At 36.9% G+C, this 23,137-nt stretch overlaps 1 protein-coding gene across 1 annotated transcript in view; it reads left to right on the top strand.

Annotated features, from left to right (window-relative positions):
• Window positions 1–23,137, top strand: part of USH2A (usherin) — an 800,680-nt gene that overhangs the window by 643,233 nt on the left and 134,310 nt on the right. Inside the window, exons 55-58 of the mRNA XM_003814150.6 lie at window positions 138–336; window positions 13,027–13,134; window positions 19,976–20,159; window positions 21,067–21,224. Of these exons, the coding sequence (XP_003814198.3) occupies window positions 138–336; window positions 13,027–13,134; window positions 19,976–20,159; window positions 21,067–21,224 (649 nt within the window). The remainder of the gene's footprint in view (window positions 1–137; window positions 337–13,026; window positions 13,135–19,975; window positions 20,160–21,066; window positions 21,225–23,137) is intronic.

A 23,137-nucleotide genomic window follows, 5' to 3' on the forward strand; every position in this document is an offset into this window, starting at 1 on the left:
AAGGGAACTGCTTCTCCAAGCCCCTGCTAATGATATGCCAGGCCAGACAACATTTTAAAACAAAAGTGACATTCTCATTGATCAGGATAGCTAGTGTACTATTACAATAAATTGCTGCTTAATTCCTACGTCTTCAGGTAGTTGCAGCTACTACCCAAGGAGTTCCGGAGAGCATCCTGCCACCAAGCATCACAGCCCTAAGTGCAGTGGCTCTGCATCTGAGCTGGAGTGTCCCTGAGAAACCAAACGGCGTCATTAAAGAGTACCAGATCAGGCAGGTTGGGAAAGGTCTCATCCACACTGACACCACTGACAGGAGACAGCATACGGTCACAGGTGAGAAAACAAAAAAAAAGGAAATCCTACTGGAGGGGTCTGTCATTGTGGTTAGGGGGGCAAAGCATCCCAGGGGTGTGTGTTTGATATATGAGGTCACTTCGAAAGGACGTGTTCTCTTGACATATGGTCAGGTCCCACTTATCCATGCTAATAGAAGAGCCCACACTGGCAGCAATACGCCACAACAGCAGATAACTTCAGAAATAATTTATATTTGGCCTTGATATGCATTATGTGAAGGGTTTTTGCATCAGTATTAACTTTTTTTTTCAAACAAACAGTAAGATGCATTTTCATTCCCCAAGGATATACTCATAGTTAATGGGACTAAGATAGCCAAGAATATACTGGAAGGCAGGGGAAAATCAGCCAGAGGTTAACATTTGTCTATCAAGTGGATAATTAATACACAGGACTAGTTGACAGTGGAGTCATTGTGACTGTTTGTTACTATTAGGAATGTTAATTAATAGCAATTGTGTTTTTTAATTTATTATAATGTTTATTATCATTAGCCTTAATAATATACTATTAGTACAGTACAATGATATGTTAGATAATTGCTAGTAGTGATTATGATAATAATTAACAGGTTTTAGCTTAAATGCCACTTCTGAAGGGAGGAGAAGCATTTTCTGACTTACTTGCTCCGATTGGTTCTCTAACACACCACCACATCACTTTGTTTTATTTCCATCATAGACCTCTCACTGCCTGATATTTTAGTGTTTGTTTTTTGTCTTTTTATGTCTCTCCACACTTGAATGTAGGCTCCAAGAGAGCAGGAACCTTATCTACTTGTTCAGTGTTGTACCTCTAGCACTTATAGTCCTGAACACATTAATAGGAGCTAAATAAATGTTTGGGGAAGAAGTGAACTTAGTATGTGCCAGACGCTGTCCTAAGCACTTTGCGTGCACTATGCAATTTGATTCTCCACCACCAACCTAAGATGGACAGTGAATTACTACCTTCATTTTACAGAAAAGAATACTTTGAGAAGTTAAGTAATTTAGTTCATTATTCGAGTCTACTGAATCATCCCAAACAACCCTGTTAAGTTTAAATTCTAAGACCATGGGCAAGATTGTATAAACTTTCCCTTCTTTCCCATTGTCAGCCACCTCCTTCCAAGACTTCCTGAGTGGATGACCTCCTTCCATTGGACTGCACTTTTTGCAGGGGGTGTTGATAGCACAGGTGATGAAACTCACAGAAAAGTGCAGAAAGGCCTTGGGAAAATGTGACTGATTTTTCCTAAGAAGAGACACAGGTTACACTTACACAGGGTGGCAAAATAAATTCATCACTTTTCACTCTTAAATGCCACAATTCCCTAACACATAAGCAAGAATTCATTGACAAAATCTCCAGTATTTTTCCAAAAGGGCCGTAAACCTGCAGAAGGTGCTTAATACAACTCTTGGCCTGGCACATTGTATTCCTTACCTCAAGATCCTGGGCTAAATCAATGATGATAGCGTTGAGGCTGGGTGCGGTGGCTCATGCCTGTAATCTCAGCACCTTTGGGACGCCGAGGCAGCTGGATCACCTGAGGTCAGGAGTTCGAGACCAGCCTGGCCAACATGGCAAAACCTCGTCTCTACTAAAAATACAAAAATTAGTTGGGCGTGGTGGCGTGCATCTGTAATCCCAGCTACTCTGGAGGCTGAGGCAGGGGAATCACTCCAACCTGAGCGGCGGAGGTTGCAGTGAGCTGAGATTACACCAATGCACTCCAGCCTGGGCAACAGAACGAGACTCTGTCTCAAAAAAAAAAAAAAAAGATAATGGGGTTGGGAGAAGCCCTCATATTTGAATGATCAAAATTATTTCTTCTATCTTATTTTAATTGAAGTGGAAATCATCACAAGTGATTGAAATAATGGTGTTTTACATAATAAAACCTTACTTCTATGTGGTGCTTTATCATTTAAAGAAACATTTGCATTTTGACTTCTCTGACTCTCATCACATCCTTGTAAGAGATGTTTTTAATAATCATATTTGAAAGATGAAGAAGAAAGCCAACCTACTCAGCGTATCCAAGGCATTCACTGCCTCTATCTGAAAGGAAATCAGAATATCATTTTGTTCTCCCAAAAATGAATTGCCAGCTTGCAGTTTTCCAGATAGTACACTAAGTGGTCTAAAATAAGACTGCTGCTCTTAAGATCCTCTCACGTATAGGGAAGACTGACAAGAAAAGAAATAACTGAAAACAGAGCTCTATACAGGATGCAGTGGTGAAAAATCAAATGAGTCACTTGGAGTAAGCAATGGGATGTTAATTACAGCGTTTTGAAAACCAAGTTTAGGCACATTAAGACTGTACCAGCAAAGGTTTCACAATAATTGAGATATATGGCTAAAGAAATTTCTTCTTGTAGTATCTATCAACTTAACCAGCATCAGCTTTGAATTGTTGCCACTGTATTGGTTTGCATTTTTTAGAAATCAGCATTTATACACCAACAGACCAAATTCAATTGTAATGTTCAAACCAACAGGATTGATAGCCTCATTAATTATAAAATAATTGCAAAGATTTTTCTCTAAATAACTTCACCCTACCAGTTCTTCCTTTCATTGACATTTTTAATGGCTATTTTTATGTCAGAGTAGATTTCGTACACGTATCTTGGTGCCAGAAATCCTGTTATTAGAATAAATATTTTAAGTTTTTTAATATAATTTTAATTTTTACTTAACAGTAAAAAATCATAATCTGGTAAAAGCTTTTAGGAGTCCTTTGACCAATCTCCCTGTTCTACTTTTGTTTTGTTTTAATTTCTATGGATATTGTTTTAAATAGATTTAGAGAGTATTTCACTTGCCCAATACAGCCCTAAAGAGGGATTTCTTTGTAGAATAAAGAAATAAGTCCTCATTCTGCAAAACCTTACCAAGTACAGAGCCTCCTATATGTAGTTCTTTGGGGACAGGAATGGTGCTAGGCATTAGGTAATCTGAAACTTGAGATCTATATAATGTTACTCATCTGCCCAGGAAAATTCAGTTCCACGGTTAGCTGACTGACCAAATGTAGTACTGAAGTATTTTATGGTGTGAATGACTGTTTTATTGAGTTCATGGAATGAACTAAAATAATCAAATTTATTTTCTGTTCCATCTTAAATGTTTGATGGAAATGCTGCCTGAACCCCCTAGGATAAACGTTTTGATTTTCTCATCATTTCCAAAAGCTTGGCATTCCCTAAGCAACACAGCACTAATAAAGCTGTAGCACTAGTCGTCCTGGAGCCTGAAAATCTAGGTCCTTAGGAATGACAGGAGGGAAAGGGAGCACCTTGCCTCAGCCCCATTGTCTCCATGCTTATTTTTAATTACCTCAAAGCTTTAGAAACATGATCCCGTAAATGCTTTGTGGGAATAGTGGCGAATGCACTCATCATGTGAAATCCATAAATTGCTTATAATCCTCTCAAGATGTTAAAAAAAGCATTAAGTAATTGAAGACAGGAAGTCCTCGGTTAATTATTTAGAGGTGTTATCAATGCTTTAAGTAAACTGAAGCGTTTTCTGCTATCTCACTGAGCTGAATACCATGGGGACGAAGGAGTAGCAGCCATCATCTTCTCATATTCGCTAATGCAAACAGCGCATGGCAGCTTGTCAATAAAAGACCTTTTCATATCATTTATTACTAAACACATCCACCATCCTGTACAGAACAATTTGGACATCAGTTATGGCATTGTTTCACTTTGGGCTACCTCTACATTATACGTGGGCCTCCTAATATGAGTTTAGGAATAGAAGAAAGGATTAACTAAATAATTAAGGCCACTGAGAAAAAAAATGAATTAGTCATGTCCTGTTTAGCATCAAGTATAATAAGGGCCTATGTGTCTCTTAACTCTGGAAAACTATTTTCAAAATAATTAATTAGAAATTACTCATCATTGCATTTCATTTAAAAGGAAAAACCCACCAGCATTAAATTAGCAAGGAAAGAATAATTTACTTTCCTTTCTCATCTTCCTAGAAGTTAATGAAAACTTTGTGTGCTAAATAGAACAAACCCTAACAATGCTGGTTGTAGCAGAAAATGTAATACTAATGTTATACTGAATCAGATACCTTACACTTCACCTTGGAAAAAGAGAAAACATACTTTAACCACCAATACAACAAAATGTAGAAATTCTTTGTAAGGGATTTTATTTTTAGATAACTCTGCTATGTGTTCCCATATTATCTTTGCTCTCGTAGTAATTATCACATCTTATTCTAATAGCCTTTCCTCTTGTCTCTGTTCCACACTTAGTAATAGGTAATGCTTTTTAAGTACAGAGACAGTAGCTTCCTGTTTGCCATTGTGTTCCTGGTACCTACCACAGTACTTAATATATTCAAAAAATGTTTGTCGAATGAATGAATACTGAATAGTAAACTAGTATTTGACCACATTCTGTTTTGAATGGAGATAAAAATGCCACTGTCAAACATATCTAAATCGCAGACAGATCTGGCAACAAAATTGTGGGGTCCAGTGCAAAATGAAAATTCAGGCCCCTTGTTCAGAAATCATTAAAATTTCAAGACAATGAAAGCAGAGCATAGAAGTAAGCTCATGTGCTTCCAAGCATGGTACCGTGTTTGATGGCACAGTCGAAGCCCACAAAGCCAACCCTGATCTCCAGCAGTCTGGAATTAACTGCAGTATATTTCTTTAATTAAAACAGATAGCAAGAAAACTAGGATGGTGATAATGTCCTCGAAAAGCTTTGGGAGTTTCTTCTATGGTTGTTTGCAATGCTCCAGGCTGCATTCCCCCCAGTTACTATGTAATTACTGACCACCAAGCATTGGGGACCTGTGAAAATAGAGATAAGAATTTATTTTCTTTTCATTTTGTCAACTCTGAGAACAACTAAATTTGTGCCTGACTAAAAAAGTAAAAAAAAAAAAGAAAAAAAAGAAAAAAAAGTGTGGCATCAACCACTTTTTTGTGTTTTAAAACCTGCCTATTGATAAAATATTAAGGCCAAAGAACTATAATTGATAGCTGCCTAGACAATGATATTTTTTTAAAATCCCCTTAAATCCCAGATATTCCAATGTACTTTGCCAGATACTAGTTCTGTTTTGTCACTCCAGTTCTGGCCACCTCCTTCCCTCTGCAAAGTCCTCATTGTCTCACGTTTGAGCAACATCAGATTTTGCTGCCTCCTAACATCACATTTTGTTTTTAGAGAAGAAAAGTCTGCCTGGAAATGCAGAGAAGAATCCTCAGTCTAGCATAACACTGAACTTGAAAGAGGAAAAGTATTTATTAAAATATTTATTAAAATACTGTCACTAAAATCAAAATATATATATCACAGATATAATTAATATTATATTTTTGTTGTTATATTTATTCCAGATATACATCAACATTAAGACTATTATTTAGACACCACCAAAGAAAAAGGGTCTTTCCTTGGTGGTGTCTAAATAATAGTCTTAATGCTGATGTATATCTAAAGAGAGTCTGCCAAAGAAGTAACTTGTTTAGGAAAGGCGTCTTGGGATCAGGAAGATATTGGAGAGAGGGGCCTAAGCTATGGCCCAGAATTTCAAATGAAATATAGAATTAATAACGCAGGTTAGCTTATAGCAAGTAGTCAGAACTAAAAGTCATGAAGTGATCTTACTGGCATGTGCAATGCAAGAGTCCCTTTGTTTTGATGTTTTGATGTTCAGTTCATATGAGGTAGCAACTGAATTCATAAAGCATGAATACAGAAAATGGACAGTACCAATGCTGCTCAATGAGGGGGAGGAAATTGGCTTGGGTAAGTGGAATGGGCAGCTGTTGACATTGTGAAGAATGATACCATCCAGAAAAGATGGCTTTAGCGTGTGAGATCCCGAAATAATCCTTAATCAAATCCTGTAAAACAAATTCTAATTTAAAGGTACCTTAGATGTCTGTAAAGTAATTCCATGATGCCTTTGTATACCAGTTTTGAACATCTGGATTTTCACAAATTATCAGATTGATCTAAGTAGAATGCTGATATGGCTTTATCCATCACAGTCAAGATCACCAGGGGATGCTGGAAGTTCCTGGGAATCTCAGTAGGCAGAGATGCTCCGAAAGGGATCACTTAGTGAGATCCCAGGCAAGTGAGGGCAAAAGGAAGCAACATCATTGTAGTTGTCTGGGTATATACCCTGGGGCTCGTTGTCTTGCGCCAAGAAAGAATTCAGGACACAGACACATGTGGGTGTGTTAAGGAGTGGAAAGTTTAATAGAAGAAAGGAGAGAGGAGAGCAGCTCCTTGTGAGAGAGAGAGAGAAAGACAGAGAGAGAGAGAGACATCTGAAAAGTGGGGAGGCAGCAGACCAAAGCAGATTTTATAGGCAGGCTGGAGAAGGCAGTGTCTGATTTACATAGGGCTCACAGATTGGTTCGATCAAGTATGACATTTACATAGTGGGGGGGGGAAGGCTGGTCACCCCACCCTAATCTTATTATGCAAACGGGCCTTCCAGTTGATTGGTTCCATCTTGTCTGGGCCTTACAGTACAAGTGGCTGACAAGGAGAAGGGAAGATGGAGCCTCCATCTTGAACATGTACAGTCCTTAGTTCCTGCCCACATTCACCCATGCAAGCACCCAGCTTGTTTACCTATGTCTGCAGCTTGATTTTACATGCTTGCCCTTTGTTAGAAAATTATTTGGGGCTTTTTACTAAAAAGAAAAGGCTTACCGAGGACTCCCATACCTTTACTATCTGCCTAAGTGATTTCTTCTTAACTCCTGTATCATTAGCAAGAGACTGAATGTGAGCAGCCGAGGGGCCAGACCACACATCCAGTTTGGGTGAACTGATGCCAGGACAGATGACTTACCTGCAGGATGGTTATTCACAATACTTTATAAGCACCAAACAAAAACTTTTTAACGTAACTCAGGCCTCTCAGTGCTTGAGCTAATCACTAAACATGCTGATGGAGGAACTCACTGAATTACACATCCTTTAGGACTATTTGGTAATTCTTTAGAACATAACAGATGACACTGTAGAATAATTGGCTGAATGTTTTGAAGTAGCACTTGCTATGTGAAATTATAATGGCTAAAGTGCCTTTTTTGACTATTTATCAAGAGATTAAAAATTGGAAGCAAGCTGTTCTTTATAGAGTACCTCAAATGTTAACTTTCATAGACATGGGTTTTGTTTTCCAAATCATATTTTTATGAACTAAAGGCAGACTTTTTGCAGTCCCTTTTAGCACACATTTACTCTTCAAAGTAATGTTACTTGGAAGTGTAATTGTAATGAGTTTGGTTATATTATGCTTCTTTCCTTTAAAAAAGAACATGATTCCCTGTAGGGAAATTCAGGTAATTTGCAGCCACAGTAATCTTCACTATACTGAAATGTTAAATACTTGGCTTTTCTCCCTGCGTTTGCCTTTCTGTACTCTACAACTGCTATTTCCTACTCTTCTAATTCAATGCTGAGCACTTGAATGATGTTTTCTTTTCTCCTTCTACTCTTCGACTTCAGGATTAAGTTACAGTTGGAACGGTTCCTTTGAGACATCTCTTTATTTCCCTCTTCTCATCCTGATCAATTCATGAGTAGTTTTCAATTGGTGTGCCCTTTTCATTGCCTGTTGCTAGTATGTCATATATATCTCATTTTAAGGACTACCGATAGAGGCTTACTTAAAATGACAGCAAATTCCAGTTGAAATGTGTTCATTTTATTGAGTTTTACAGAGTCGTATATATGAAAGGTCATCAGGTTCATGTAAATCATCTATGCCTGATGGTAGTTGATGCTTTCTTACAGATTATCTGAACCAAGCCTATTAGTAATCCAGTCCTCTAACAATATGAAAAATATAAAAACTAAAAGATAGAATATGGTTTTAAATTTTCTAAATTATGGATTTAGATATTGCCTTCCCTTAAATTATCTGTAGGCCTATTAAGCAGTCTCTCCTATCATGCCTACAGTTTATAGATATAGAAACTGAGGAACCTAGAAGCCAGAAAACTTCCTTGTACTCAAGTACTTAGTAAGTAGATAACTATTAGAACCCAAATAGCCTAATTTCAGACTGCTCTCTTAGCAGAGAACATGACTCAGTATCTCACTACATGACTCGTAATAATATTCAAAATGAAAATATTTAAATATATAGTCCCACTTGAATTTTTTATATTACTGGAAATTTCACTGGGCTTTGAGCTATTTATGTCATCGTTTTTGTTATAAGGCTGGGAAGCCTAACCCAGTTGCTCTGGGCCACATTTCTCAGTGTAATTGCCCAAGTTCCAACCTTGGCCTCACCCTTTCCTTTTCTTTCTTTCTTTTTTTTTAAGACAGTCTAGCTACTATGTCACCCAGGCTGGAGCATACTGGCAGGATCTCAGCTCACTGCAACCTCTGCCTCCCAGGTTCAAGCAATTCTCCAGCATCAGCCTCCCGAACAGCTGGGACTACAGGCATGCACCACCATGCCTGGCTAATTTTTGTAGTTTTTTTTTTTTTTTTTTTTTTTTTAGTAGAGACAGGGTTTCACTATGTTGGCCAGGTTGGTCTCAAACTCCTGACCTCAGGTGATCCACCTGCCTCGTCCTCCCAAACTGCTGGGACTAGAGGCATGAGCCACTGTATCACCGGTCCCGGCCCTTTCTTATCTCTGTGATCATAGGCACTTTCCTCCAACTTTCTGTGCCTTAGCTTCCTTATCTGTATAATGAACAAATAACAGTGTGCACAGCAGAAAGTTAGTGTGGGCATTAATTATATTAACACCCATGAAGTGCACAGAAGAGGGCCAACTAGTAGTACATGCTCAATAAACTTTTGCTAGTATGTCATTTACATAATCTTATAACTAACTTCCTTGAAAATAACTGCAGTTCTCATAAAATGTATTTAGTTAATGTATAGAGTCCAATGAAAAGAGAATTAAAAACAGAACAACAAAAACAAAAACACCCTGAGTTTTGTTTGTTGGGTATTTTTTTTCTTAATTTATAGTTTTTGTGCTGGTGTTTGAACTAAATTCTTTTAACATTTTTTTTTCGTTTTGAGCAACTGCAGTGTATACAATTATGACTTGCCAATTAAAATAATATTAATTTTAATAAAGAGCAGCTGCAATGGTTTCTACCATTTTTATGTCTTCTAAATGCTGCTTAATCTTCAGAGGAAAGGCAGCCATTGAGTAACTTAAATACTGTTAGCTCTAGCTCTTATGTGATGGGAGAACATAGAGCTTGGTATTCAGGCTTGGGTCATCTATGCACTCCTCAGTCCAGGTGAAGTCAACGCTAAATAAAGTACAAAGCCTGATAGTGGACAAATGACTGGCTTATCCAAGGAAAATGTGAGTTTTGTTATAAAAAGCAGGAACAGACCCTGGAAGGTAAATACAGCAGATGTGAAGTTGCTTGACACACATTAGCAAACATCATTTGAAATGATCCTAAGTATTACTACCCTTTGCCCACATGGTCCATTAAACTGGTCAGCATGGCTACATTTCAGGGACAGACACAGCGCTTGAGGATAAAGTGCCAATGAATTAGAGTAAAACTGTCATTCTCCCCATATTCACTTGCAGACATGTCTCCCACTCTCATCCTCCTGGTTCTTCAATCTTTGTCTCCTTTCCTCAGTGCACCATGTTGACTCCTCTTGATTTGACAATATGTTTGAACTCCTCTGACTTCTTGACCAAGGTTTTCTGCTCAGTGCTGAGTCTGCCATTCCTCCTTGATTCTAGTACCCCAGTAGCTTCAAGAGAAGCAAATTCCTTCCACCAGCCCTACCCCCATATCCTGCTAGGTGAGCCTATCCCATCTAACGTAAACACCTGTAGCAAACTCCTTTGATGCACTTTCCTCCCTCTATCAAAAATCCTTAAGGTGCTGGATGCTCTACTGCTGTACCATGCCTAAACACCTGCCTTCTCAAATTCTAGGCTGTAAGTAAAATGGAGACCACTCAACTTGCAGCAGAAAGGCTTTGTCAAGAAATGACAATTTATATTTTTATATACATTAATTTTCCTTTCAGCTACGATTCTCATTACAAATACTCTCAATCCTCTAATCAACCTTAGCAAACCTCTGTGATTATGAATTTTCTTTTTTCCCTAATGCCCATCCTAAAATTTTATTTAACAGTCACTGCATGTCTGAAATCAGACCAGCCACGACCACAATGAGGAAGATAACTGAGGCCATTGTTTTGGTCAGAATATTCGAGAAAAAAATTTAAATATCTGTTTACTTTTAGCTACCATATTTACATCTGGCATTCAGGAAAAAATCTAGAATATGTGTATTGCCCACAAATTATATTAGTTTCTGTTATTTTATTAATATTCTGCAACTAAAAAATATCTCCAACTCAATGAAACCATTGCTGTGGACTGGGATACCGATGGAATTATGAGGAAGGACCTTTTTGGTCAGGTCACATGATGATAGACATCATAGCCTCATATCCCTGCAATCCTTATGGGACACCATGGTGGGCATGCTCTTCTTTAAGCAATATTTGTTCAACATTGAATGCCTAAAAATGGGCACTATAGGGGAAAATGACCTCCCAAAAAGACTCACTCAGTGATGCCATTTCTACTCTCAAAGGGCTTATATTCTAAATGGGGAAAATAAGATATTCAGGTAAAATGGTATCACACTGGTCAAGACCCTTTTTGTCGGTAAAGAGAATGAAGGCGAGACATTGTCGAGCTAAACGAGTTTGCCACTGCAACCTCTGAGTTTCATTCTTGAATGTTCCCTTCCATTATTTTGAGCTCTACATTTTGTAATCTTAGCATTTTCCCATGAGCTTTTATCAAACATGTGGCTTGGGTACGGCTTAGATCTTTAGTCATATTCTTCATCTGTAAATCAGGTAAATATCAAAATTATGTAAATCCTCCAAAGCAACCAAATGGAAGATTATAATCAAATAAGTGCCTGCATCTTATCACTAAGTTGATAAAAAAAAATACAAAGGGCTCTGAAGCTAAACCTTGGAGCAGCTCCAGCTGCAGAACATTATTGCTTTAGCAGAGAACCCAGGCTACTGCTCTCATTCTAAATGGATGAGATGGGTAATTTTTTCATTCATTTAACGAACACACACTTTGTGCCTGTCACAATCCTAAGGATACAGATAGGCAAAACAAAGTTGTTGTTCTTTCAGAGCATACATCTAAAGCAGGAGACAAATAACAAATAAGCAAAAGACACAGCAAACATCAGAGACGGTTGAAGGCTCTGAAATAAGAAAATTATGTGAGGGGATAAAAAGGGATGGGTGGATTGTTTAGATAAAGTGGTCAAAATTTTTTTAAATGTAGTATTTGAGGAGAAATCTGCATAAATAGACAAAGTGACACATTAACATCTCTGAAGGAACAGTCGTTCCACCAAAAGAACAAAATATGTGAAAATGTTGCTCAAAATACATGAAAAAATAAGCATAACAATCATTGGATTCATCTGTAACTTAGTTCAATTATTTAACAAATAGGCTAAGTCCTGTTGTTTTAAAATACTATTTTTTTCTCAAAGAGAGCTTTGGCATTGTTTGAACTTTCCCAAGAGTCAAGAGAGAGATGTCTTGTAAGCCTCAATATCCTCCTTGTTGAATGCTGCTGAGCTTTAAAGTTGCTTCTGCTAGAATGAAATACTACTTTGAGTATCCTATTTCATCTTCTCTTGTCTGCTAGATGCTATAATGATTCCCCATTTTACAGATCAGTAGACCAAGGCAAAGAGAAGCTAAGTAACTCTGACAAGGTCACCAGCCACGCACAGAGCAGCGAAATCTAACAATATACAACTTCTACTTTAGATGGATTGTCATTCTTTTCTCCCTGAAAACTTACTGAACAATTACCATACTGCATCATATTCTGAATACGAAAGAAGTAATAAGCACCATCTCTTCTCCAAATTAGCTTTAATCTATGTGTAAAGACAAAGTCAACACACCTCAAAAAAGGGCGCATTAGGTACAGTGCAAGGTTTAAAAACAAAAGTGTTGGTTAGCGTTAATATGAGTTGAATATGGCTTGGGGCAAGAAAATGTTGAATCTAACCTTCTTTTTATTTTCCTGCCCCTATTTATATAAGAAGCAATTGCAGAGACTGGGATGGTTAGCCTGGAGAAGAGAAGACTCAGGGGGGATTTGATAACTGTCTACAAACATTTGAAGAACTGTCATGTGGAAAAGAAATTAGATTTGTTCTATATGTCCCCAGGGGTGAAAGTGATGGAAAGATTTCATCACAATATAAGGAAGGACTTTCAAACAAAATAAGGATAACTCTAAGGCTCTCTAAAGATGAAATGGGCTCTTTGAGAGACGGAGTGCTCTGATCCGATAGGCGGGACAGCCTCTTCAATGACATCTTGTATAGGGAATCAAGAGAAGGGTGGATGGTTCACATGAATTTTAAGGTATTTTCTATGGCTGAGAATTTATTAGTTTATCAGTGATAAATGAAATTTTGCTCAATACTTAGCCTCTTATGAGGTTCCGACCTTCTTTAAAGAGTGTTTTAGAGAGTACTCTTAAATGTTTTGGCTATCATATCTACAACTCTGCATGTTACTTCTGGTACTTAATTGATAATAAATAATCCTCTTAAGGTGCACTTTATTTCTTGCTTGCTTTTTCTAGGTCTCCAGCCATACACCAACTACAGCTTCACTCTTACAGCTTGTACATCTGCTGGGTGCACTTCAAGCAAGCCTTTTCTAGGTCAGACACTGCAGGCAGCTCCTGAAGGTAATGAAACAATATCCATGGTTTGAGGGAAGAAATTTTCACATAGCATTTTGAGGTGGAATCTGTAAACTCCTTCATAACAAATAAGGAAGAGGCAATAAAGTTGATAGGTACAAAATAAAATAGCATTCTAGGTTCCCATTCTTCAGGCTTGATTCATGTAGGTGTAGCTTCCCAAGGTCAGTTCGCTTTCAATTCTTTAACCTTTATAGAGTTGATTTTCTGTGGAAAGAAGAATTATTGAAATTTTTCAAAAACTCAGATGTTAAATATTTTGGGAGCATCTAATATATAATAAACACCATGCTCACTGCTGAAGTTGTTTAAAATGTTCTCTGCCCTCAAGACTGACAATCAAGTAGAAGTGATCGGAGAAAGATCTGTATGAAGAGAGAAAATCTGAAAGTTGATGTTAAGAAAGAACAAATGAATAGAGTGCTAAGGTTGGCCTGAAGAGGAAGAGATAGAAACCCATCGATGACATCAAAAAAGGCTTTATGGAGCAGATGACTTCCGAGATGGACCACAACAAACAAGGATTTTGACAAATGAACAGTGATGTACAGAGATGTACAACCAGACACAGTTGGAAGGAATGTAAGATGGAATCATCACCTTAGAAGGCAAATTGCAAATGTCTGTCACATTTAAATTGTTAATTTCCCATGATACAGCCGTTCTGTTTTCATCATTTATGCCAGAAACTGTGCCACACTGCTCAAGGAGGCATGCACCAGGATGTTTATTGAAGCATTTATTTTGTTTAATAGCAAAATGTTGGGAGCAATTTTAATGTTTGTGAGTAGAATTGCTAAATAAATTCAGCTATTCTCATATTGTGGAATTCCATGCACCAGTATAAAAGAATGAGATGATCAGTTCATACAAAGAGGAAGTTATGACATTATATTAATGTATAAGAACAAACTGAGAAAATGGCATTTATTGTTAATGTTTAATAAATAAATGCATTTAAAAATCCAGGAAGTATACACACCAACTGATAGCAATGGTTACCCATGTGTTCAGAGGTGGGATGGGTGGTGTCATTTACTTTCAAAAGAAAAATATACTCAGTGGCATGTGTTAGTGATCAACTAATTATTTTGTTAATCTTCATTATCTGCCTATTTTTCATATGGGGAAACCAAGGCATAAATAAGTTTCTAAACAGAAATGCAATGTTAATTACCACCATAGACTCCTGAACTACTTGTCCATTACTCTTCTAATGAAAGGGATTGTTGTACCTTGGAATATTAGACCTGAACTTCCTACCAGTAAATGGGGAATAAAATGGAAAATTCCACATATGGGGCATATGGCTCCTCACCAGGAATTCACTAATGATGTTTTCTATATAAAGAATGTTTCATGTCAGAAAGCTTAGTGTTCCTTTGAAAGGAAGAAACCAGCAGTGGATTTTTTGGAAAGGTAAACTATCAAATGGATACTTTGATGATAATGGATAATTTCTAAAGGATCTATCAACCAGATTTGGCTGAAACTCAACCTGATAAAATAACAGAATCTCTTGTTCCATTTCTCTCTACCAAATTCATATATTTAAATTCATTGGAAATATGAAATTTTCCCAACAAAATTTCTTGAAATGACTTACATTTTATGACTTAAAAATTGTAGCTTTCAACAGTGCAGGGTAATGTGATATGAGAAATGCCCTTGATTTCTTTTTTTTTTTTAACTTTATGTATCTTTCCTCTAACACAAATAATTATGCAAAGAAATAATAGATGAAATGGACTTTCCTCTGCAGAAGAAACATGGATTTAGGGCCATTTTCTGGCTGAATAAGTGCCATTTATATATAACCCATATATGAAATAAATATAGTGTGAATGCTTAACTTGGGAACACCTTAGCAATCACATTAAGTTCTGTTGTTTTACTGTAAAGTGAAAACAAGTATACCACTTTAAATTATCCACCCAGACATAACTAATTATAAAATGCCATTTTCGAAGTACATCACATATAATTTGAAGATCTCATATTTGAGTATTTTAAGTGGACATGGAAAGAATTAAAAGAAGTGTTTATGCATAGCCAACGCAAGCTGAGCTCTTTTCACTTGCCTCTCATTTTCAATCTAAGAAAAAGTCAATGTACATTACAACCTCATTGACAAGTTAGACATAGTTCTCTACAGTTTTATCCTCATAGAAAACTGTGTACCTGTACCTTTAGTCAAATAACAGGAAGATTTTGAATTGAATTATTACTCTTTTTTTCTACAATTACTGCCATCCATGTGAGTTCTAATTCATTTTAGAGATAAATCATGCAAAATTGCAGACATACTTTCCTCTAGCATTGATAATGTGGAAACAGAAAGGAAAAGAAGACCGAGTCTTTTTCAGTTCATTCCAGATTCCTCTTCCTCTGCCCTTCTTTTAACGTTTACACACCCTTGGTTTTTTCCTCTACTCTTTACACTATAGCACCCAGGCTCTTCTGGAATTTTCGAGTACTGGCTTTATCTCCTAATAAAGGCTGAGAGCTACCAAATACTAAAGCTCTCACCAAAGCTACATTTATGGATTTAAATCCTATGTATTTACTGGTCTACTACATGTTTATATTTAGGTGTTTTTCAAAAACTTTAACCTCAGTACTTCGCCACTTAATTCTTCCACTCCACTCTACTCCTCAACTTGCTTTTCTTCTCTCAAATACTACCACCTACCTATCACCTAAGCCCAAAGCTTGACATTCTTGATGGCTCCCTTTTCCATATGTAATACATAATTTTTTATAAAATCTAATTAGTTTTAAATCTTAAGAATTTTTTTTAAAAAATTGTTCTTCTTTCCCGTCCCTTTTAACACTGCCTTAGTTCAGATCCTCATAGCTATAAGAAGAGAAGTTCTCTGGATCCTCCTAACTAGGATCCCTTCCTCTAGTCATTTTTCCTCTTTCTCACATCCCACATCCTGATTCTTTTTCCTCTTTTGACAAAATAAGAATATGTCATATTATTCACCTCCATAAAATCCCATTTCCTTCCGGGAAGACATACATCCATATCTCCTTAGCAAAGCAACATGGACCCCTCAAGTTTTAACTTCCATCAAATTTTCAAGGCTTTCCGTCTTCCCCACATGCCATGCAGTGCACCAGCCATGCCAAGGTATGTGCAGTCCTGCCATCCTTGCCCACATTTCTAGGACTTTATGTGGGTTCCCCTCAGCCTGAACTCCCTTTCCCTACATCCTCACTCAGTTAATGCCCACCTTTTCAAAACTTGGTTCACGCATCTCCCCTTCTGGAAATCTTCCACTACAACCACCTACTTCCTACCCATCTCCACTTCTCCCCACAGTCTGTGTCAGGTTACCCTTTCTAAGTGTTCTAACAGCTACTGTGCCTCCTTCTCTTAAAGCATGTATCATACTGGAGTACAACTTTTTATCGACTCATCTTTATTCACCATGATACATGAACTCCATGAAGGATAAGAATAAGTCTTTATCTTCCCATCCACAGTGCCCAACACAGAAAATGACACAAAGTCGGGTAGAATGTTGAGTGAATATATTAACAAATACTAAATTGTCCAGAATTCAGTGCATCCCTGACATCAGCTAATACAAAATTTGTTCCTATCACCAGATTTCAGGAGAAAAACAATCCACAATAAATGCTGGGAATTTTGAATTGGAATGAAGATTTGTAGGGACATGAGAAGTGGGTAATATGGCATGCAACTCAAGATAAATTTAAAACAAATACAGTAGACATGTTCTACTTGTTGTCACTGTGTAAAAAGGCCCACCAAGGTTTAATTCTACCTTTCCCCTTTTAACCTTGCAGCTAGTTTACCCCACCCCATCCTCCTAGGTTACTTCCCTCCCTACTATTCATTTCTTTCACTTGAACTGCCTCAGTTTGCTCCCTTATTATATAGAATAGGTTTTTCTGGTTTCACCTGAGACTTAGACTGGAGTTACATGGTGAAGGGGACAAATTCCCCACCTCGGACTCATTAATATATCTCACCAAAGATTGTCTTACTCTAGCAAAGATTTCTCGCAGCTGCCAAGATAATGATGTCCCCATATCACCATCCAAGTAAAAATGCAGCACTTTCTAGTTATATATACATTTGAACTCCATATTATCAATCAAACCAATGGACATGGAGTTATTACCAACTTGAAAAGAGCTTTTGCCAGCCGGTATAAATAATAAATTCAACTTTTACCTAAAGGTTGAAACAAACCCAAAATTATGTTTCATTTTATTTTATTAGCTCCTCCACATCCACAGGCTTTATTGACTGGTTCAAATCAGAAACCAAGCAATAGCCATTCTAGTACCTTGGTGATTTTTAATACATCGTTCAAGGTGAAAAAGATATAACTGCAGGAAGCAGATTATGAATTAAGATTTTATACTTTATCTTTTGAATCAACAAATTAATATCACATTTAAATCAAAACTCTGATTGGTTGAATCATCTAGCGGCTGTTGGCAGAGAAACCCACATACAAATGTGTACTATGATTTGTGAATTTTACCAAATATCTAGAACAGAGCAGACTCTCAGAACAAAATGAACTACTTTCTTCTCAGGAATATATTGCTCTTTAGAAAGTTGGGATGTTTGAGACATTTTTGAAATCTATCTTGTTTCTTTCAGGATGCTGCTAAATAAATTGCATTTTGTTCTTCTGAAAATTTTTCTTCTAAAAGTGTCAAAATCTTATCCTGTACAGAGTAACTTACACAGGAGATACAATCAAGCAAAAGCTATTGATTACAGGGAACCTAATATTGAAATGAGTTGTTTTTTAATCTCCAGAAGAGATTTACAGTATCTAATCAGAGTATAACTAGATGACAACATAAAGTGGTAGGACTGAACTTTCTCACTGCTGGCTTCTCCATCAATGGATTTGTACATCTATAAGAGTACTTGAATGTTTGACATTGAATTACAGTTTTTTGTGTGTATATTTTATTTTTTAGACAGAAGTATAAACTCCTTGAAAGTGAGCCACATCTTAGTCATCTTTGCATTCCCTAGAACTGCCTGCAGTGCTTAGCATAACATTTTGCAGGAGATATATTTACAATAAATCTACTCATTAAACATGTATTAGGCATTGTGTTATCCATAGAGATACATTGACAAATAAGACAGAGAAGATCCCTGCTACCATGGAACTAACTTTGCATCAAAGTAAGAGAAAGGAGAGGACTGCACCATCATATAATGTAAAAATAATCGTATGTCAAAGAAAGAATTTGATTATGATGTCTTGAGTGTTAAGAAGGAAATAGAAAAGGCCATGCGATACAGAGAAACTAGGTTGGGACTCCATTAGATGGGGTTCAAGTTAGAGTTAAGAGAGTGCTAAAATGAGGCCTTATCAATAAGGTGATAGTTACACAAGTAACTGAACTATGAGAACATATGAGAACATTCTACATATAAGAACAATTCTACATATGAGAACAAAATGCAAAAATGTCATGCTGTAAGGGAACAAAGGTGTTCCAGGCCAAAGGAACCGAAGTTCAAAAGCCCAGATGTAGGAAATAACTAGAAGCATTCTAGGGATAGAAAGGAATCTGGTATGGCCACAGCTCTGTGAATGGTGGAAAGAATGCTGCCACTTAGGCCAGAGCCAATAAAATGTGGGACCATATGGGTCACAAAAAGAAATTGGGATTATATTATATGAATAAATTCAAAAGGGTTATATGGTTCATAAAGATGACACTGGCTTACATATTCACTTTATACACTTTTACAAAGATTCCAATGGAATATGGAAGGCCAAGATTTCGACATGGAGGCAAGTTTAGAAGCTATGACAGGAGTTTATGAGAGAGAGAAACATGGCTTGGACTAGGAGAAGTGAAAGTAAAGATACAGGAAAGTATACATTATAGAATCTTCTGGGCTTTATGTTAGATTACATTTGGGCGTATGAAAGGTGAAAGTCTCAGGGATCATTATTTTTGTGTGTTTTGTCCAAGAAAATGGATAGATGGACAAGATTGGGAGGTACATAGATTGTAGACAGGAAAAACAAGAGTTCTGTTTTGCATGTTTTTAGTTTTTGATATATCATCAGTCATCCAAATGGAGGTGTCAAGCAAACAGTTGGATTCTTGAGTCTCACACTCAGAGTTTCAATCTAGAGATATGCCTTTGGGGGTCTTCAGCATATGCATATTTAAAACCCATACTGAATGAAGATCACCTGGGAAGCCGGTGTTGGAAGAGAAGAGAAGAGAGAAAAAGAAGAAGAGAAAGGAAGAGAGAAAAGCAGAGGGGAGAGAGAGAACAGAGCATACTGCTCTGAGGCATTACATCCTTTCAAGGTCCAGGAGGGGAAGAGATCCCAGTAAATGAGGCCCGAGGCATAGCCAGAGAGGAAAAGAGAAGAAAGCATCACACTGATGTGCAAGAAGAAGGGAAAGTGCACTCATTTGTTGAATTGTATAATTCAGGTACATACTCGATTACGCTTACTTTCACATATTCCAGGTAAATCGTATTAAAAAGTTTGAAATCCCCAGATGATCTCTCAGGCCTTGATTTAAAATACTCTCAGAGTGACAACCAAGGCAGAGAAATTATCCACTGCTAGTTGTCTGACATTCACTTTCCAAAGGCAATTCAAAAATAAAATAATCAAAGTAATAAAAATATATTTACACCAATTATGTATTTTTGTTCCATACAGTTAGATATTTTTTTAAATCAACAGAAAAAAATATCACAGTTCATGGGGGGACGGTGTGACTTTTGATACACTGTTTATTTTATCCTAACAATAAAACCTCATTGCGTTATTCTTGCCAGGAGTTTGGGTGACACCTCGACACATTATCATCAATTCTACAACAGTGGAATTATATTGGAGTCTGCCAGAAAAGCCCAATGGCCTCGTTTCTCAATATCAATTGAGTCGTAATGGAAACTTGCTTTTCCTGGGTGGCAGTGAGGAGCAGAATTTCACTGATAAAAACCTGGAGCCCAATAGCAGGTAAACTAAAAGAAAACTTTACCAATAATACAGCAGGATTTGTACATTTCTCTGGGTTGATAAGAAATGCATGTCCCACTGAAAGTTGTTAAATTGTTTAATTAACTTCCTCATTCATTGGCCATTCAATAACTGATGAAAGTGCTAAATCATTCAGTCTTTAGACTTCACGAAATTTCTTAAAAATATAAATAATTCGTCCTCTGTTTGACATAAAAGCATGAGAATTTTTAAATATACAAAATACATGAAGTATTAAACTTTAAAAATTGCCAAATTATCTTCAAAAACACGCATCCTTGAACTAGCAATAAAAGAGATGTAAAGAGTTTTGTTTTCCATCAACTCTCTTTTCTTCTTGTACAGTGTTTCTCTACTTGCTACACCACATATAGTTGTGAATAGTTTTAGAGGAAAAAGTTCCACATATTTGCATTTCATTCCCATTCATTTCTCAGCAGAGACAAAAACATATCTTAAATCAACAGATGTTTTACTGTAGAAAGTAGAGATCAATTTCATTTTATTGTAAGGAATAGCAGATCAATTTAAAAACATCTTTCTCTAAACATATTTCCCTGAACTCCAACCCATTTAAAAATGGGGAAGATTAATTTGAATCCTCCACAATCCACCAGCACACTCCAAGACTGTCCTGAAATCTTCAAGAAAAGCTATGAATTACTAGCAGGTTAAAAATAAATTTAAGAGCAGCTGAAATTACAATGGCTTGGAGACAATGTTGCCTGTGCAAGAAAAACTCCCAAGTCAAGTTTCTGGAAAGGGGGCAAAGAGTTTGCAATTTGTCACAAATTTAGGACTAAGCAATTGATACAAAAACTAGTAATCATTGTTCAAGTCTCTTGTGCATGGCCTTATCACAATTCTTCTTTCTTTTTAAATATAGATACACTTACAAGTTAGAAGTCAAAACTGGAGGTGGCAGCAGTGCTAGTGATGATTACATTGTTCAAACACCTATGTCAACACCAGAAGAAATCTATCCTCCATATAATATCACAGTAATTGGGCCTTATTCTATATTTGTAGCTTGGATACCACCAGGTAAAAAAAAAAAGAAGTGTGTGTGTGTGTCTGTGTGTGTGTGTGTGTGTGTAAACATTTTAAAGGAATTAATTAGAGATAAGAATAGAACTGTTAATTTAGTAAATCAGAAAGACATAGTCGGTCTCCTGGATAAATATGAACAGAAAAATCTAAACCACATTTCTAAGTGTATAAACGCATGAGTACATACATACATACATAGAGATATAGGTATCTAGATGTCGATGTAGATATGTAAGTATATACGGCTTTCTGTGAAAGCAACACTTTCAAGTACAAGAGACTAAAAATCTTTTTACTCATCTATTTTTTTTTTTTTTTTGAGATGGAGTTTCACTCTTGTTGCCCAGGCTGGGGTGCAGTGGTGCAATCTCAGCTCACCACAACCTCCGACTCCTAGGTTCAAACAAATCTCCTGCCTCAGGCTCCTGAGTAGCTGGGATTACAAGCATATGCCACCATGCCCAGCTAATTTTGTATTGTTTTTAGTAGAGACAGTGTTTCTCCATGTTGGTCAGGCTGGTCTCAAACTCCAGACCTCAGGTGATTCACCCGCCTCAGCCTCCCAAAGTGCTGGGATTACAGGCATGAGCCACCACGCTGGGCTTACTCTTCTATATATCCAATGCAAGTCATATAGGTCAGAATTACCTTGAACATTCATTTCCGTGGGACTCCTTAGATTGGATCATTGACATTATACCATTCCTTTTATATTAAATCAGTGAATGGGGAGTTTGGAAAGGCAGTTGTTCACTTCACCCATGTACCTTGGGTTGTGACCACTTATGGTAGCTGCGTTTTTCCTCTGTAAGCTGAATAGCCTTCATTGAGCCATTTAGTCATTATTGGGTTGCCCTGTGACTTAGTGCAATATTATATTTTGAGGTAAGCACCATCCTCAGGTAAAATCCTGACTGCATTAATACTGTGGAGTAAAGAGTAGTGTGAGAAAGGACATATGGAGGACTTCTCTTTCCAAGTAAAATTTAAAACTGGTTAAGATGTTAAATACACTTCAAAATTATGTGACTTTATTTTTAATATCTAGTCTTAAAATGAAATTGTGACACGCCCTTTTTGTCCCCATCAGAATAAGTTTAGCCACAGTTCAAAGTGGCACCAAATAGTTAACAGCCATTTGAGCCATCAGTAGATCCATTCCATAACATAATTAGCAGAAGCCTATTTTTATTGAATTGAACAGTCAAAACAGGTACTATTGTATAGCTATAAAGAGAGCATAAAGACCTAATACATAAAACTTAAGTTTCTTATAGACCAACACCTTCTGCTATAATCTAAGATCAAAGAGAAAAGGTTATTTTCCCCAAAAATTCAAAAGAAAGTTTACAAAGAGCTTTATAAGCAAGGAAAAATATAAGTTGCTCTAAGATATTAAATGTACATGATTTCACCCACTTTTGTTTTAAAATAAATGTGCAACATACTAAACAAAATATAAAGGAATAATTAATAGTGGCAGAATGCATCACAAAGTGCTATAATCTTTATGTTGTAAGAGCACAGATATTCTTGAACTCTGTTCTTAATTTCAATAGAGGAAAAGACGCATCTTCTGCTGTGGGAAATATATAAATTTACAGCCCCCTTTACAGAATTTATTTCTACTTTTGTTTAATTTTATTTATTTATTTATTTATTTGTTTGTTTGTTTGTTTGTTTATTTTGAGACCGGGTCTCTCTCTCTCTGTCACCCAGGCTGGAGTGCAGTGGTGCAATCTCAGCTCACAGCAACCTCCGCCTCCCAGGTTCAAGTGATTCTCCTGCCTCAGCCTCCAAAGTAGCTGGGATTACAGGCACACACCACCATGCCTGGCTAATTTTTGTATTTTTAGTAGAAATGGGGTTTCACCATGCTGGCCAGGCTCGTCTCAAACTCCTGACTT

The sequence above is a fragment of the Pan paniscus genome, chromosome 1, assembly GCF_029289425.2.
Source record: "Pan paniscus chromosome 1, NHGRI_mPanPan1-v2.0_pri, whole genome shotgun sequence".
NCBI lineage: Eukaryota > Metazoa > Chordata > Mammalia > Primates > Hominidae > Pan > Pan paniscus.